Here is a 16,980-nt window from a genome sequence, read left to right as displayed (position 1 = left end):
AGGGCCTCCATTCTCCGTCCCACGTCACACCCAGCCAGCCGTGTTCCACGCAGTTTTTTTAATTCTTCTCGTCCCCACCCTGACCCAAGCCCCGGCCCAGTTCCGGTGGGGGCTCAGTCCTCCGGAGTCCAGGAGTCAGGGTTAAGGGGGCCTGGTGGTCAATAGGGCAAGATTGGGGCCTTTGCCATCCTGAAGGCAGCCGAGCCCAGGAGACAGGGAAAGGCGAGTGAGGGGCCCGGGGCGGGGCCGGCGGGGCCCTGGGGCTGGCCTTTTAGCAGCAGGCGGTGGGGCAGCTGCCCAGTCTTGGAGAAATGGGTAGGAGCCCGGGCTCTTTTCGTAACTGAGTGTTCTTGGGGGCGGCTCCACAGAAGCCAAGCCTGTGGACTTGAAGACAGCAGGTGGAGGTGGCCAGGCTGTTCTAGCCAGGACCCCAGGCACCAAAGCTTGCTTGTGGGTTCCCGGCCCAAACAGCAAAGCCAGAAGCATGGGCTCAAAGATCAGGATGGCGCCTGCCCTCACACCGCACGATCCTAAAGGCCAACCGGGAGTGGCCAGGTTCCTTCCTGGGAACGGGCGTCTGTCCTTGGGTATGACGTGTCAAAGCAGGAGCAGCTTCCAGGGTGAGTAGCTCAGGGCTTGTGCCACAGGCAGAAGAGGCCCAGGGTGAGGCCCAGTGGCAGCAGGAGGCTGAGCCCCAGTCCCCCTTTTCCTGGGGCAGAGCCGAAGGCCAGGTTGTGGTTACAGAGCTCACTGTCAGGCTGGGACTCCTGGGTTTCGGGCACCACGCGAGGCTGGAGTTCTGCCACATGGTAGTGGATCCAGGAGGCATAGCTGGAGGTCAGAGTGTACACCCCAGGCCTGTTGGGGGCCCCGCAGGCATCGCCCCAGCTCACGATGCCCGCCAGGTACCAGAGGCCCTCCACAGGGCAGGAGAGCGGGCCCCCAGAGTCACCCTGAGGAGAAGAATTGGAGGATGTGTCAGGACCAGCCCCTTCCAGCCCTTGTCTTCCCCGGGGGCGCCCCCAGGCCCCTGGCACTTACCTGACAGGCATCCTTGCCCCCCGTCACGTAGCCCGCACACAGCATGTCCTCTTCGATGAAGTGGGGCTCCTCGGGCTTGGCGTCGATGTTGTACAGGCAGTTGCACGTCTCGCGGCTGATCAGTGGCACCTCCAGCTGCTGCAGTGGCCTGGGGCTCTGGAGGCTCACTGCGGACACAGCAGGTGCTCGCCCAGCGCCTCCAGCCCGAGTTGGCCCCTCCCCCTCGTGCCTGTGGGCATCCAGCGCCCCGCCTCACCTGAGGGGGCCACGTGGCCCCAGCCAGTGACGGTGCAGTGGAGGCCGTTGGGGAAGGAGGCATTGGCTGCCGGGAGGCAGACGGGCTGGATGTTGCGGGAGTAGTTGACGGGTATGCTGAGGCGGACCAGCGCGATGTCACCCTGGGAGCCCTCCTCGCGGTAGCTGGGGTGGGAGATGACCTGTTCCACAGCACGGACCTCGGTGGCGGCGCTGTAGGAGTCCAGCTGGTAGACCCCTAGCTTGACCTCGTAGTCTTGCGCAAGGTGCTCGCTGCAGGCAGAACACAGAGTGAACCTGCTGCCGGGGGCCTCCAACCCCGGATGCTGATCCCAGATAACTGGGACCCTAGTTTTATTCTGTGACCTCTGACCCCTTCACTCCCTTGGCTGATACCATCCTTGGGTCAAACCCAAGAACTTCAGTCTCTGACCTGGACTGACCCATAAATGTTGACCTCCAGCCCACTTTTTATAAGGTGTCATTTATTTGAACAGCAGAGACAAAGAGATCTCTCGGGCACTGGTTCACTCCCCAATAGCCAGGGGTAGGCCAGGCCAAAGCCAGAAGCCAGGAACTCCATCTGGGTCTCCAGCGTGGGTAGCAGCAACCCAAGTACCTGGGCCATCATGACCTGCCCTCCGGAGGGCTGCATTAGAAAGGAGCCGGGATAGGGAGCAAAGCCAGGACTTGAACCCCGGACATCTATGGGATGTGGGCAACCCAGCTGTCATGGCTAATGCCCTATTTTTCATTTTTTTAAAAAAATGTATTTACCTATGAAAGTTTAGCCCTTTTTTTTTTTTTTTTTTTTTGACAGGCAGAGTGGACAGTGAGAGAGAGAGACAGAGAGAAAGGTCTTCCTTTGCCGTTGGTTCACCCTCCAATGGCCGCCGCGGCCGGCGCGCTGCGCTGATCCGATGGCAGGAGCCAGGAGCCAGGTGCTTTTCCTGGTCTCCCATGGGGTGCAGGGCCCAAGCACCTGGGCCATCCTCCACTGCACTCCCTGACCACAGCAGAGGGCTGGCCTGCAAGAGGGGCAACCGGGACAGAATCCGGTGCCCCGACCGGGACTAGAACCCGGTGTGCCGGCGCCGCTAGGCGGAGGATTAGCCTATTGAGCCGCGGCGCCGGCCTAGTTTAGCCCTCTTTTGACTCCCACTCCCTTCCCATCACCCTGTTGGTACCTGGGGAAGCAGTGAGCAGCTGACAGCACCCACTGCTCAGACACGAGAGAACCGCCGCACACATGGACGCCACTGTAGATGATGCTGACCTGCCAGGGCCACTGGCCAGAGTTGGCGTTGCTCCCGCCTGTGATGCGTGCTTGGAAGGCCAAACCGCAGGGGGCTGCGAGGGCGAGGAAAAGGGGGGGAGAGGTCCATGCTGATCCATCCCGTGAGATCTGGGCTGGAGCTTGGAGGCAGCTTCCCAGCCACCGCTGTGTCCCCAGCCCAGCCCACACCAAGTGTGCATTCTGCCCCTTGCTGGGTACACCTGCTGAGCCCAACACCCCCACCCCCAGGGCTCCACACTGACCTGACGCTGCATTCCAGAGCTTCCATGGCACTGCCCACTACCCCAGCCTCCCTCCAGACACTGCCTGCCCTCAGGAGGGATTTCCAAAAACAAACAAACACCCTTGTGGGAGATATGCATTATGAAACAAGGATGCATAGATCTCAGTATTCCACCAAAATAGATTCCTCTTTCAGTGCCGTTTTCCACGAACTTTCTGAAGTCACGTGCCACATTGGGCTACCTCTAGACCTTCGCTTGTCCAGGTCACTCTGCCTCTGGTCCCTTTGCCCGTGCTTACTCTACTTGGCATGCATCTCTGCCTGTGAGGACAGCCTGCCTGGACCCTGCTGGCTGGGCGTGGCCCCTGAGCATCCAGGACCCCTCTCTTCTGACGCCGCCCAATCCCACAGCTGCTCTGGGGCCGACCCCCACTATCCCCCATCCCCTACTCCTCCACCGTGTTTCAACACATCAACCCGGGCATCCCTGGAGGGCAGCTTCCCACGTCCCTAGCGCCTGCCCGACTCACGGATGTGTAAACAAAAGAACCGAACTGGGTTCCCACGATGGGCATGGCTGGCTTCAGGGACAGCCCCAGCCCTGCCCTCCCTGAGGCCACAGTTTGGAGCGGAGCCCAGCTGCCCATCACAGCGTCACCTCCTTAGGAGCAGAGAGACCTGCTGGCCACACTCCTGGGCTCCCTCATCATCATGACAATAGCCTCTATTTAGTGCCAGGCCCCGAAGGGGCTTTCACTTCCTTTATCTCCTTGCTATAGCCCCAGGAGAGAGTCACCATCCACTGCTTTGTGGGGACTCACAAGGTGACACACAGCCCATCGGTGGTGAAGCCAGGATTGAAAATGTCTGACTCAGAGTCACTCCTAAGAAGAGACCTTTGGTTTATTTCCTTCCAAATGCCCTTGAGTGCCCCACCTGGGGAGTCCAGGGTGCATTGAAATCAGCCATTCTGCTTCCTGGCTGTGTACTTTGCCGCAAAACAAGGCAATAATCCCCACTCACAGAGCTCATAGAAGAATGGCTTGGCCACCTTGGGGTCGGGCACTTGGTTAAACCCATTGGAAAAATCTGAGACCCCCTCCCTTCCCCCAATTACCCTGCAAGCCTCACCTTCAGCCCCAGCAGCTCCTAGGGAGGAAAGAGAAAGAGGCACGGTTAAGCAGGGGAGACCCCATGTCCCCGGATGCCAGAGCACCTGCCACTTCTCTGGAGGCCTGGCCCCTTCCTTTCCTAGGGGGGTCAAGTTCAAAGAAAGTGGGGGCACTGAGAAGCAAGGAGGCTGGGGGATTTGAGAGGCCAGGATTTGCAAGGTGCCCCCAGAAAAGCATTGCACCCGCTCCCCCTTGGGCCATCTGACCCCTCCCGAAACCCCTCGCCTTGCAAAATGCACTCACGCATTCCAGACTGGAATAATCCAAGAAAGAGCAGAATGACCAGGGCTTCCAGCTTCCCAGGCCCAGGGCCCGCCCTCCGGGCCATGGCCCAGGACAAGGGCCCCTGGTCGGGGTGGGGGTCGAGGGACACCAGGCACACAAGGGAAGGAACCCGGGGCTGGTTTCGAAAGCAGGATCCAGATGTTGGCTTCAGAGAGAAGAGGTTCCAGAATCCGAGCTGAGAAGGAGGAGCAGGTGTCCAAGGCTGGCTTCTGAGGCAGGGAGCGGCCACGAGAGGACACTGGCCAGCAGTGGGGACGCGACTCAGGCTCGGCCCAGCCACGCAGGCGGAGACCTCCCCGCCCCCGACTCCTAGGGGAAGGCACTTACCTGCTGGCTCCTCCCCTGGCCCCGCCTGCTCCACTCCGCTGAGCGCTGCGGGCTCTTTGGGCTTCCAAAGTCCCGAGCTGTCTCAGACCACCCCCACCCCCCAGGCGGTGTATTGAGCAGTTGGGATAGGGGCTGAGAAATCACAGAGCCAGCCCGAGGCCGGGCTAGAGACAGGGCTAGCCCGCCTGTTGTCTCTGTCAAAGGCCCAGGTCTTCCTGGTCTCTCAGACCTGTTATGCCCCCCAGCACCCGGCCCAGCCTTTGTTATTTTTGGGACCACAGCAGCTCCTCCCCACTCCTAAGAACAGGCGCTTAAGCCCAGGCCACCCACCTGAGCCTCACCTGCAGCCAGTGAGCACATCCAACAACTGCCAATCATCCCACAAATATTAATCCCACATGGTCTACAATTGTCCTGGGCTCAGAGGACAAAGCAGATGCCACTTCTGGCCTCCCTGAGCTCACCAGGGGTGGCAGACTGGAATCAAATAATCACCAGCAATGATAAAAATAATTTCAAAGTGGGACTGGTGATACTGCATAGCAACTTGAGGGGTCCTAGACAAAGGGGGAGGGGGCGATGAAAGGTGTTAATAAGGTGTGTGTGTAGGGGGCTGGGGAACAGTGGCAAGGTGTGTGTGTAGGGGGCTGGGGAACAGTGGCAAGGTGTGTGTGTAGGGGGCCGGGGAACAGTGGCCCAGTGTGTGTGTGTAGGGGGCCGCGGAACAGTGGCCTGGTGTGTGTGTGTGTGTGTAGGGGGCTAGGGAACAGTGGCCCAGTGTGTGTGTGTGTGTGTGTGTAGGGGGGGGTGTTCTAGAGTGGAGGGTACAGGTGCAGTGGTTCAGGCATCAGAGGCCTCTATGGCTGGGCTGGCCCGTCAAGTGCACCTTCCGTGACTCCGTGGCAGTTTGGAACAAAACACTGGGCTCAAGCTCCAAGAAAAACACTCACTTCCCAGAGTAGGTGGCGGGACCCAGCCAGTTCAGGGTCCAAGCGGGGGGGGGGGGGGGGGGGGGGCAGGGAATTCCTGGAGTGGGTCGGGGGAGGATCTGTCTGGAGAAGGCTTCAGGCTGGGTGGTTTTAGGGAAAAAGGACAGGGTGTGTTAAGTGGTGGTGGTAGGGTGCACGTGGCTGACCGACTAGCTACGGGCACACGGCGGGGGTGGGCAAGGACTGGCAGTGGGCATGCACCTCCCTGTGGAGATTCTGGGAAATTGTCTCTTTGGCGTCTAGCAGCCAAGGAGAAGCCTGGCCCTTTAAGATCTCTGCCTTTCGCCTCCACCTCCCAGGGAAAAGGTCCAGCTTCCCTCTGGGTCCTCTTTCCCCTCTTTCTGCCTCCAGCCCCAGACGTGACCCCTTGGCCACCCTCATCAGATGGTTTCCATCCCAGCTGCCCCAGCCCCCAGGCCCCTACGCCCCTTCCTATGCTCAAACTTTGCTTCCTGGCCCTTTGTGGGCTCCCCTGCCAAAGGTGTCCCTGTGTGCTCCCCATGAGACTGGGAGCGCTTTGTGGGGCTCCTCAGACCCCAGTTGTGCTGTGACTATCACTTGGATGAAGGCAGAGGTGCCGAGCCAAATGGCAGGCTAGCGGGATTTACATACAAGGGACCCAGATCTTGGGGACATTGGGCAGCCTGTAAAAACAGGAGTGTATGCATAGGGCATATATTGGGGGGACAGCTTTGACTCTTGTCCCCAGTCCTTCTTGCTCTGGGGGGAGGGGCCAGCAGCAGGACCGGGGCACCAACTAAGGCTCAGGTGCCCAGCAGGTGCTGGGGACACTAATTCCATGGAGGAGGTGACACACAAGCAGGTGGCCACCCAGCTTCCCCCGCCCGGGGGCAGGAATGAGGGAACAGGTGCCACGTTATCAGGGACACATTTCCTAGGAGCCCAAAGTTTGACTCACAGGGGCCCCGGGAGGGAGGGGCGGATCCCTTGGGCTTCCCCGGAGCCCAGTGTTCTCAGCCCGCCCTCAAGGATGCCACAAGGCCACACGTGTCTGTGTTTAGATCTTTATTGTCCCCTCCTCCTGCCACCCCTGAGGATTCCTGGGCCCAAAATAGCTGGCACAGAGGCCCACTTATCCGGAGCCGCTGCAAACTCTGGGGGGGTGGGGCCTTTTCCAGGTTCCCCCACGGGAGTGAACCGGTTGGGTCACATTCCAGCCCCACTGGGCGGGAAGTGGAGGGCTGGGAGGCAAAGGGGAAGTACCTCCCCCGTCCCCATCCCGGGAGCCAGACCCTCTCAGCCCTGGATTAGAGGAGTCAGTAGCAGGAGGAACAGAGCAGCCCGAGGCGAGCCTGAAGCCCCTGCCAAGTCTGGGGGGCAGAGGTCGCTGCCTTCAGGCGGCCAGTAGGGGGAGCCACTGGGCGGCAGGAAGTGGGCCTCTCCCACAGTTTGGGAGATCCAGGCTTCTTCAGGGCCAACAGCAGCAAACAGCTCCCGGCTCCCTCGGACCGCCATGCCCACGAGGACCCAGGAGCCTCCTCCGGTCCGGCACAGGAGGGGAGGTGCTGAGGTCACCTGCAGAGCCGTAGCCAGGGCCCAGTGGGTCTGCTACCTTTCTTCCTGAGGCCTTGAACCTCCTCTGGGGTCCCCACCCTGGAAGTACTGCCTCTCCCCACTCCCGACCACCCCCCCACCAGGATGCCAGAACCCCTACCTCACACTTGCCCTCCTGCCCCTCTGTGTACAGGACACAGAGTGTCCCAGGGGGCAGAATGCTCTCATAGAGGCAGTGACAGAGTCGTGGTGTCAAGATGGAGACCGGAGCCGCTACAGGGACTGTGGGAAAGAAAGAAGTTGTGCCTGGGTGCTGGCCTCTGGCCACTTGTCTTTGCCATCACCCAGGGCTCTCACCTCGGTCCTGAGGGTCCGTCCAGCCCAGCACCCAGCAGCTGGCCCCCAGGGGGATACCCCCTGGATGAAGGCAGATGGGCAGGGCTGATGGGGAGGGCTCCACCCGGGAGCTCAGCTCCAGGAGAGCCAGGGGAGGCCTAAGGCCCAGGTGCCGGGGCAGGCGGATGCTGATGACCAATCGTGATACCTGGTGGCCCTGTGGGAGGGGGCTGGCCCCTGCCCGGCCCAGATACACGTCAATGTGAGGCACTGTTGTAGAGCCTGGCCTGTTGGAACAAGACCCAGGGTCACTCCACTGCTCATTGCTAGCAACGCCCTTCCCAGCCTGCCAAAGCGGTGGGGATGAGTCTAGGCTGGAGAGGTTCCATCTCCTCCTGTCACATCTCCCTTCTGCCTCAAGACCCCCTCACAGTGCTCCGAGAGCCCCCAAGGGGTAGCTCCCAGGGCCATCTGAGCCCACCTGCCTCTAGCCTAGGGCGGGAGGGAGACCCACCTGAGGACACAGTGGGTGGCTGCCAGCACCCAGCCGGGGGCCACCAGGATCCCAGCGCAGACTCGATCACCAGCCACATGCACCTCTGCCAGCCAGGGCCACAGCACCTCCACGGGAGCTGCCTCTGGCCGCAGGCCACAAGCTAGGGAGAGGTGGGGGGCCCACAGCTGATCCCTGAAGCCTCTGGGCTAAGCACCCCTCTCCTCCCCGCCCAGCTAAACCAAGGCCTCCTGCTCACCGCCATGCTCTGTGTGCATGGGACAGGTGTGGGTCTCAGTCTCCTCGCCCTCAGGACCCCAGTCCCAGGCTAGCTGGTCCTCCAGGTAGGCCCCCCGGGCCACATGGCTGATCCATGGGCCATGGGTGTGCAGCGGGGAGAAGGCTCGGGGCCGCAGACAGCCACTGGAAAGGTGTGCGACGCCAGCCAGGAACCAGGTACCCTCCTCCCGGCACAGCAGGCTCCACCTCGTGTCATTCTGCGGCGAGAGAGCATCAGGGTCTCTGCGGCGTCCCTGGACTCCACATTCTCCACAACACGTCCCGCCTCCTCCAGGCCAGGCCCCACTACTAATCTCCGTTAAGAATTCAGCCCTCGCTTTGAGGATGCGCCTTAAACCTGGGGATAGCGAGAAACCCCGACTCCTGCTCAGAGCCCGCCCCAGCCCCTTCGCAACAGCCTCGGGGGCCAGGCTCCGCCCCCGCCCCTTTTGGCCCCGCCTCCATTCGGTGTCCCCGTCCCGCGCGCTCCGCCTCGTTCCTGCGGTTCAGGCCCCGCCCCCAGCTCCCTCAGCCTATCCCCGACTCCGCGCCCTCCTCGGGCCCCGCCCTTGCCGCTCACCCAGCAGCGGCCCGCCTCCTCCTCCTCCTGGTAGGCGGGGCAGAGCGCGAGCGGCGGGTCTCCGGGCAGCGGCACTTCCGCCCCCTGGTGGCCGTACAGGCAGTGACACCACCAGCCGCTCAACAGCTCGGCTTCCAGCAGCGCCCCGGGGCCAGGTGCGCGTTCTGGGTGTGTTGGGGGGAAAGGCAGGGGACCCCGCGCTGCGGCCGAGTTGGCCTAGGCTCCGCGCCGCTCCACCCAGCCTCGGGTCTCCGCTTACCCCCGCGGCCCCAGCGAGCCAGGCGGCAGCGGCTCCCTGGCAGGAAGTAATGCTCCGGGTGCGGGAGGCACACGGGCCGCGGGGCCGCGCTCAGGTTGACGGGCGCGCGCAGCTGCAGTAGGGCCAGGTCCGAGGCGTCGTCCCACGAGGCGTTCTCGTGCGGCACGAGGCGCGCCACCCGCTCCGCGCGCGGGCGCGAGGGCAGCAGCACACGCCAGGCGCCGAGGTCGCCGGGCGGCGCGTCGTCTGGGTCGGTGGGGCTGCGGGTTGGGAAGTCCCGGGACGTGGGGCCTGATTGATCCCACGTTCTGCGGGGCTGGACACCTCGCAGCCCCGGCCGCCTCCCTGGCTTAGACTCCAGTGTGGGCTCGTGCATCACGGACTGGCTCTGCATTCCAACCCCCAGACTGGCGGGGATGCCTCTTTTGGTGCTGAACCCTCCACCTCCAAGTGGGACCCAGCACTCCACACTGGGTGTCCCCCAAGCCCCCCAGGGGAAGGACTGGGGCCGATCGTTGGTGTCTCGAGCTGATGGGGAGAGGAGGCATTCACACTCACTCCAGAAAGCAGCTGGCAGGCGCCAAGACCCAGCTTTCCGACACCAGCGCCCCGTGGCAGGGTCTCGATCCTGGCACCAACACCTGCACCTCCCAAGGCCACGTGCCTGGCCGCGGGGCCTTCCCGCACTCTGAGAGGTGAGGGGCCTGGGTCAGGGGGCCTCTCACCTCTGAAGCCCCCTCAGCCCCAGCAGTCTCCATCCCAACTCAGTTGTTCCCCCACGGCCGGCTCACACCCAGGGCTCCTGCCTCTCACCTGGCAGGGCGATGGTGCAGTTCTCCTCCCTGGGCTCCCGGGGGCCTGACTGGGGCTCCTGGGGCTGGGTGGGAAAGGCAGGCCCAGGCTCTGAACCCATCACCTGTTCCCGGATCCAGGCCTCATAGGGAGCCACGGCAGTGAAGACTCCAGGGCGGTTCCGCCGTCCACAGCCAAAGCCAAAGCTGGTAATTCCCGCCTGGAACCAGCGGCCACCTTCCTCGCAGACCAGGGGCCCCCCAGAGTCACCCTGTTGAAAGGTGACCTGAATCGGGGACTCAGTGCAGGGACCCACTAGCAGACACCAGCCTCCTGGCAAAATTGGGCTTTTTTTTTTTTTTTTTTTTCTGTCCAACATACAGCCACTTGCTAGAAACCTGCCTTGGCTTTGTTTCCCTAAAACCTAGAACAGAGAGGCCTGGTACAGTGGAAGGGCTGATGAATAGCCAAAGTCAAGAACACAGCGAAGGGGCCGGCACTGTAGCACAGCAGGTTAAAGCCCTGGCCTGCAGTGCTGGCATCCCATATGGGTGCCGGTTCAAGTCCCGGCTGCTCCACTTCCAATCCAGCTCCCTGCTAATGCACCTGGGAAAACAAAGGAAGATGGTCCCTGCACCTGCATGGGAAACCTGGAAGAAGCTCCTGGCTTCTGGCTTCAGATCGGCATAGCTCCGGCCGTTGCGGCCATCTAGAGAGTGAACCAGCAGATGGAAGGACCCCCCCCCCCCCAGTAACTCTCTGCCTCTCAAAGAAATAAAATATTTAAGAATAAAAATGATTTATCACTTTTATTACTTTGAAAGGCAGAGTGACAGGAAGAGAGAGAGAGAGAGAGAGGTCTTCCATCTGCTGGTTCACTCCCCAAATGGCCACACAATGGCTGGGACTGGAGCAGGCCAGAGAAAGGAGCTTGAAACTCCATCAGGGTCTCCCATGTGGGTGGCAGGGGCCTAAGCACTTTGGGCCATCTTCTGCTGCTATGTCAAATGTTCAGTAAGCACATGTGGCCAGCAGCTACCACGCTGGGCAGCAGAGATAAGAACATCTCCAGTGTCCCAGGACATTCTGCAGGGCAGCGCTGGTCTCGAAGGAATTTGAATTGCTTGCAATACTGTTCAGGCAGGTTATCTGCATGGGTCCTGTAACTTCAGATTTGGGGTGGGGGTTATGCCTGGGCGACCAGTCAGCTTGAATCCCCTCCGCCAGTGCTCCAGCTTGGGAGCCCTCGGAGATGTGTCTCCTGGGCAGAATGTTTCAAATCTACTGTGTTTTTCAGGGTGCGTATTGTGACACAGTGAGTTGAGCACAGAGCAGGGGCTGCCCCTCACCTGGCACGTGTCCCTGCGGCCCTCTGCGTAGCCAGCACACAGCATCCCTGGCAATAGCTGGAAAGTGAGGTTAAAGGGGCCCGGCCGGCTGTAGAGACACTGGCAGGCAGCTTCTCCCAGCAGCCTTAGTTTCACTTCCTGGAGCACCCAGGGGAAGGGCAGAGGATCTGGGGGCAGAGCCAGAGAGGAGACCTTGTGAGGCAGGTATGGAGCCCCCAGGACCCCAGGGCTCAGCTTTGTCCCCTCCAGCCGCATCCTGCAAATCTCCACTGAGCTATCCCCTTGGCAGCTCGGTCTATCACATTCCCCACATCTCTTGCTCTATTTCATTTCTCCTCATGTCAGGAATATAGTGTCATGTCACAGCACGTCGTGAGGGTTGCCGTGCAAGGTTGTGTGGGTTGTACACTGCACAAGGGTCCCCATCTGGCAAAAGATGCACGTTGGGGCTAAGGTCATGAAGCACTAGCCCTGACGCGGAGGCACAATGGCACAGAGCAGGCATCACTTTCACAGACACTGTATAGACTGCACGTGGCCCTGCAGCCAGTTGCCAAGCATGGAATGAATCTCAGGGTCTCCCTGACCTCTGTCTCGACTCCCCGGCCCTTTACGACATCTCAGCACGCTCACTGCGAGGGGCGGGGTCGGGCAGTTTCACCTTGGGCCTGGATGATCGCCCCAACATCCTGACTCGTCTTTCCGCATCCACTCTTTTTTTTTTTTTTTTTTTTTTGACAGGCAGAGTGGACAGTGAGAGAGAGAGACAGAGAGAAAGGTCTTCCTTTTGCCGTTGGTTCACCCTCCAATGGCCGCCGCGGCCGGAGCACCGCGCTGATCCGGTGGCAGGAGCCAGGTGCTTCTCCTGGTCTCCCATGGGGTGCAGGGCCCAGGGACTTGGGCCATCCTCCACTGCACTCCCTGGCCACAGCAGAGAGCTGGCCTGGAAGAGGGGCAACCGGGACAGAATCCGGCGCCCCAACTGGGACTAGAACCTGGTGTGCCGGCGCCGCAAGGCGGAGGATTAGCCTAGTGAGCCGCGACGCCGGCCTCCGCATCCACTCCTCACCTGCTGCTGCTACAGCAGTTTCCGAAGCTCTTACGAAGGACAAGCAGATCCCACCGTCTAAGCGTGCCCCACCCCTCCCCCATGTCCTGAAGGGCACCTGGTTTTGGTGGAAGCAAAGTGTCTGAGGTGGGGGGAGGCCTGCCAGGGGCTCCTTCTGCAGCCGCTCGGAATCCTGAGTGGTCGCTTGGATGATGCTGAGGCTGCTTTAGGGCTCTGGGAGGGGGGATGTTTGGGGATGGGGGGGTCTGTGGAGCTGGTAGGGTACCCTGGCTCCCAGTCCAATCATAAGGTCTTGGTGGTCCAGTCTCAGCAGATTTTGCAGCTTCTATGACCAGTGCCCCCTTCCCTGCAGCCTGCACGCCTGGCCTTCTGCCTTCCCTGGGTCTCAGGGGTGCTCCGTCTCCCTGGTCTAGCCTTCATGACAGCCTCTGTCCACAAAACCTCCCCAGAAATCTCCTGCTCGGGGTACCCCTAGCCAGGATGGCCTGGCCCCATCCAGACACATTTCCTAAATGCTCTCAAATATTCCTTCTTCTTGTCCTGCTGTGAGAGGACCCCTCCCACCCCACCTGCAAGTAGAGGCCATGGCATCTCCTTCTGCACTCCCCCGGACACTGGAACAGGTGGGACCCGAGCAGATGTGGGATATCTGGGGTTTGTGGGGGGGGGCGGAGCTTGCTAGCCTGGAAGGGTAGCATTGCATGCTGGGATGATGGAGAAGGCGTCCGTTCCTCCCCACACCTTCTAATATACAGCGTTTGCTTATTTACTGAACTTGTCATTTCTCTACCTGCTAGAATGGGAGCTCTGAGAAGGCAGGTGTTTTGCTTTAACATCCACTGGCTGGTGCATCCACTGCCCGGCATATAGCGGTGCTCAAGGAGCACTGAGCAGGAGAGTGACTGAACAATAAGGGTGGGGAGTAGAGAGATGAGCGGGGGTGGGGAGATGGGAAAAAGAGGGAGAGAAGGGAAGGCGGGCACAGACATTTGCTGAGCAACCCGCCGTGTACCAGGCGCTGTACATAGTCTTTCTCATGATTCACCTAACATAAGCATAGCTCAAACGCATGGGTCCCCGCTGTGCTAGGCTCCTCGCTAATATAGTCTTTTATTATTTATTATTATTATTTTTGACAGGCAGAGTGTACAGTGAGAGAGAGAGACAGAGAGAAAGGTCTTCCTTTGCTGTTGGTTCACCCTCCAATGGCCGCTGCGCTGATCCCAAGCCAGAAGCCAGGTGCTTCTCCTGGTCTCCCATGGGGTGCAGGACCCAAGCACTTGGGCCATCCTCCACTGCACTCCCAGGCCACAGCAGAGAGCTGGCCTGGAAGAGGGGCAACCGGGACAGAATCCGGCGCCCCGACCGGGACTAGAACCCGGTGTGCCAGCGCCGCAAGGCGGAGGATGAGCCTGTTGAGCCACGGTGCCAGCCACACCTCGCTAATATAAACTTGGCATGGATCTCCCCATGAGGCTGGCTTTACCATTTTCCTCATTTTTCAGAGGAGGAAATGAACTGGCTGAAAGTGCTTTGTCTAAAACAGCAGAACTGGAATGGGATCTCTAGTCAGATCCTAAGTCCAGGAAAGGAAAAACAGGAAGCAAGAATGTGGAGGGAATGGGGGTGTAATGGGGGTGATTCAGTAGTTTTCCTTCGACAGGCCTTGGGGAAGAGGACAGATAGAAGGGAGACAGGTGCGAGATGTACCCGGGCCTGGCAGGAATGCTCCCTCCAAGCCCCGCCCACACACGGAGGCCCCGCCCAGGGACCCACCTCCCGAGGCCTCGCCCACAGGCAGCACCGTCAGAGGCCCTACCTCCTGCAGCCCCGTCCAATGCACACGAGGCCCCGCCCATAAGCCGCACCCAGAGTCCCCGCCCACGCGCCCCGCCTTCCGAGACCCCGCCCCCTGAGCCACCAATCCGGTGCTCAGCTTTGAGGCACGCCCCCGAGGCCCCGCCCCCGAGGGGCGCGCGGTCCGCCGGGTCTCTCAGCTCTGGGGCCTCCCGGGACCCCGCGCAGCTCACCCGCCTCCTGGACGTCCCCCCAGCCGGTGGCCCAGCAGGCGGTGCCGTGGGCGAAGCGGTGCGAGGCGCGGGGCAGGCAGATGGGCCGCACGGCGGGGCCCAGCCTGGCGGGCGAGGCCAGGCGCAGCAGGGCCAGGTCGGCGCCCAGTTCCACGGCGCTGTAGTTGTTCGGCACCAGGATGGCGGCCACCGCGCGGGCGTGCGCGCCGTCCAGGGGCCCGTCCTGGGAGTGCACGCCCAGCAGAACCGACCACTCGGCCGCGGGCTCCACCGTCCCGTTCCTGTGCCGGGGCCGAGGCGGAAGGGGGTTAGGTTGACCCCTCGGAGCGGGGCAGCCCCTCGAGGGGCCGGGCGCTCGGCGCCAGAGGATGCGGAGTCGTATCCAGATTTGGGAACTGGAGGGGCGGGCATTTGGGAGGGGCTCGGGGTGGGGTCGAAGGGGGAGGCTCGCCTTTGAAAGGGGCGGGTCTGGACCAGGGCGGATACTCACGTCACGAAGCAGTGAGCGGCCGAGAGGACCCAGGAGGGGGCGATGAGGGAGCCCCCGCAGATGTGGCCGCCCCCATGCTGCAGGCTCACCTGCCACGGCCACGTGCCGGGCTGTGCGTCTGAGCCCCCCACGATGCGGGCAGAGGGCTCAGGGCGCCCGCAGTCTGCAATGGGGGAACCTTAGGAGGGTCCAAGCCTGCTTAAGGACCCCTACTCCAAGAGGCCTAGGGAACTCAGGATGAAGCCTCGCCCTCTGCCTCCCTCCCGACCTTGCCGGTCTTAACCTCCTGAAAGGTCCCAGGTCACCCAGGCCTCTTCCTTACCCAGATCTTTAGGTTGTTCTTGGGTGGGACCGAATGCTGCCGGCCAGTGAGTAAAGAGAGAAAACCAGTGGCGACTCCCAGCCCCTGTCTTCCTGCTCCCCATTGCCCACTTCCATCTTCCCCAGCCCCTGTTCTTTCAGATTGCCTTCAGCACCCTTGCAGCCCCTTCTAATTCCCTTGCCTCTGCACATGACTCTCCCCAGGCCCAGCCACCTTACCTGAGTCCTCGAAGTCTCCTGGGATGGGGCGGATGGCTGGGAAGACAGAGGCAGCTGGAGACTGCACCTGCTGTGTGCCGTCCTGGGCTCTCCCCATGGCCCCGACGGCAGGCCTTGTGGCTGCTCCATCACCCTGGGCACCCCAGCCTCCCGATGCCTCAATCCCCCCCACCCCCGTTCCCAATCCACTCCCCAGAGATCCTGCTTTCCAGCTGCCCAGCTGGTGGGATAGAGGCCCCTTGCAACACCCTCCCCCCGCCCCGTCCCCTGTAGTTACCAAAGACCACAAGCGGGAGGAGCAAGAGCTGGGACATGGCACTTTTGAGCTGGCTACAGGTGCAGAGATGGGCAAAAGTCTGTTCCCTGCCACAGCTCTGCCAGTGCCTCAGCAGCCCGTGACTTCTGATGGTCCCAGGAGCAGCCACACCCTCCCTGGCCGGAGCCCATCTCTGGGAATCTGAGAGGATCTAGGGCTGGAAGGAGGAAGTAGGGAACCCAAAGGCCCCACCTGGAGCCCTGAGCCCATCTCACATCTCTGGAGGCCCGGGGTGGAGGTGGGGAGAGGTGTCCTAGTTCCAGGACACATTCTGGGTGGCAGAGGGTGGAGTAGAGAGCTGGTGGGCAAAGGCCAGAGTTGAGAGTGAAAGGCTAGAGTTCTGGGGCCTCAGTGAGACTGGGCTGGGGTGAACAGTGCCCTTTGGGACCCCATGGGGAGGGGGCGGCCACTGAAGACCTCACCTTTGTTTGGGGTGCGGCTGTCCCAGGGGGTTGGCTTTTTCTTCTCACACAGCTCTGGTTACCGGAGTTGCTGGCCAGGGCTGGGACAGGAGCCCTTAGGGAATTCAATCCCATCCCAACAAAGGGATCACAGATTGCAGCAGGCAGGGCAGGGCCTGGGGATCTGGGAGGGGGCTGAGCAGGCTGGCAAGGGAGGAGAGGTTCCACCCCGCCCTGTGTTAGGGTGACTCCTCCAGTCCTCTGCCCCTGATTTTTTTGGTGTGACCTTGGGAAAGTCATTCAGCCTATCCGTGTTCCATACATCAATAAGAGGCCCATCTAAGAAACACACAGAGGACCAGTGCTGTGGCGCAGCAGGTTAATCCACTGATTGCAATGCTGGCATCCCATATTAGAGCGCTGGTTCATGTCTCAACTGACTACTCTGCTTCCGATCCAGCTGCCTGCTAATACACCTGCGAAGGCAGTGGAAGGTGGCCTAAGTGCTTGGGTCCCTGCTACACACAATGGTAGACCCGGATGGAGTTCCAGGCTCCTGGTTTCAACTTGGCCAGCCTCAGCTGTTGTGGCCATTTGAGGAGTGAATGAGCAGATGGAAGATTTGTCTCTCCCTTGATCTCAGTCACCTTTTAAGTAAATAAATAATTAAGAAAAAAAACATATTGATCCTCAAAGAGAAAATTGAGAAGAGTCTAATGAAAGAATTTCTTTTTTTAAAAAAAGATTTATTTATTTTCCATTTATAAAAAAGATTTATTAGCCAGTGCCGTGGCTCACTAGGCTAATCCTCCACCTTGTGGCGCCGGCACACCAGTTCTAGTCCCGGTCTGGGCGCCGGATTCTGTCCCGGTTGCCCCTCTTCCAGGCCAGCTCTCTGCTGTGCCAGGGAGTGCAGTGGAGGATGGCCCAAGTGCTAGGGCC

At 61.0% G+C, this 16,980-nt stretch overlaps 2 protein-coding genes across 3 annotated transcripts; both read right to left on the bottom strand.

Annotated features, from left to right (window-relative positions):
• Positions 1 to 43: 43 nt before the first annotated feature.
• Positions 44 to 4,566, bottom strand: PRSS8 (serine protease 8). Of its 2 annotated transcripts, XM_070064845.1 has the most exons (6): positions 4,232 to 4,565; positions 3,948 to 3,965; positions 2,484 to 2,646; positions 1,298 to 1,569; positions 1,042 to 1,208; positions 44 to 953 (listed from the first exon to the last, which is right to left on the bottom strand). In XM_070064845.1, exons 1-6 carry the CDS (start codon positions 4,314 to 4,316, stop codon positions 630 to 632), a joined length of 1,029 nt encoding a protein of 342 aa, XP_069920946.1. In that variant the 5' UTR covers positions 4,317 to 4,565; the 3' UTR covers positions 44 to 629. The 2 variants fall into 2 exon arrangements, with proteins under 2 accessions (XP_069920946.1, XP_051690959.2); XM_051834999.2 differs by lacking the exon at positions 3,948 to 3,965 and having other exon boundaries at positions 4,232 to 4,566.
• A 2,034-nt stretch (positions 4,567 to 6,600) lies between these two features.
• On the bottom strand, positions 6,601 to 15,418 carry PRSS36 (serine protease 36). Its single transcript, XM_070064761.1, has 13 exons — positions 15,322 to 15,418; positions 14,782 to 14,944; positions 14,292 to 14,686; positions 11,193 to 11,359; positions 9,865 to 10,114; positions 9,610 to 9,739; positions 9,052 to 9,311; positions 8,793 to 8,956; positions 8,193 to 8,430; positions 7,955 to 8,096; positions 7,462 to 7,727; positions 7,265 to 7,386; positions 6,601 to 7,125 (listed from the first exon to the last, which is right to left on the bottom strand). The coding sequence occupies exons 1-13, from the start codon at positions 15,416 to 15,418 to the stop codon at positions 6,847 to 6,849; spliced, it is 2,673 nt and encodes an 890-aa protein (XP_069920862.1). The 3' UTR covers positions 6,601 to 6,846.
• Positions 15,419 to 16,980: the final 1,562 nt, after the last annotated feature.

This window comes from Oryctolagus cuniculus, chromosome 19, assembly GCF_964237555.1.
Source record: "Oryctolagus cuniculus chromosome 19, mOryCun1.1, whole genome shotgun sequence".
NCBI classification, from domain to species: Eukaryota; Metazoa; Chordata; class Mammalia; order Lagomorpha; family Leporidae; genus Oryctolagus; species Oryctolagus cuniculus.
The sequence above is the reverse complement of the archived record's forward strand: the minus strand, read 5'-3'. Positions and strand labels throughout refer to the sequence as shown.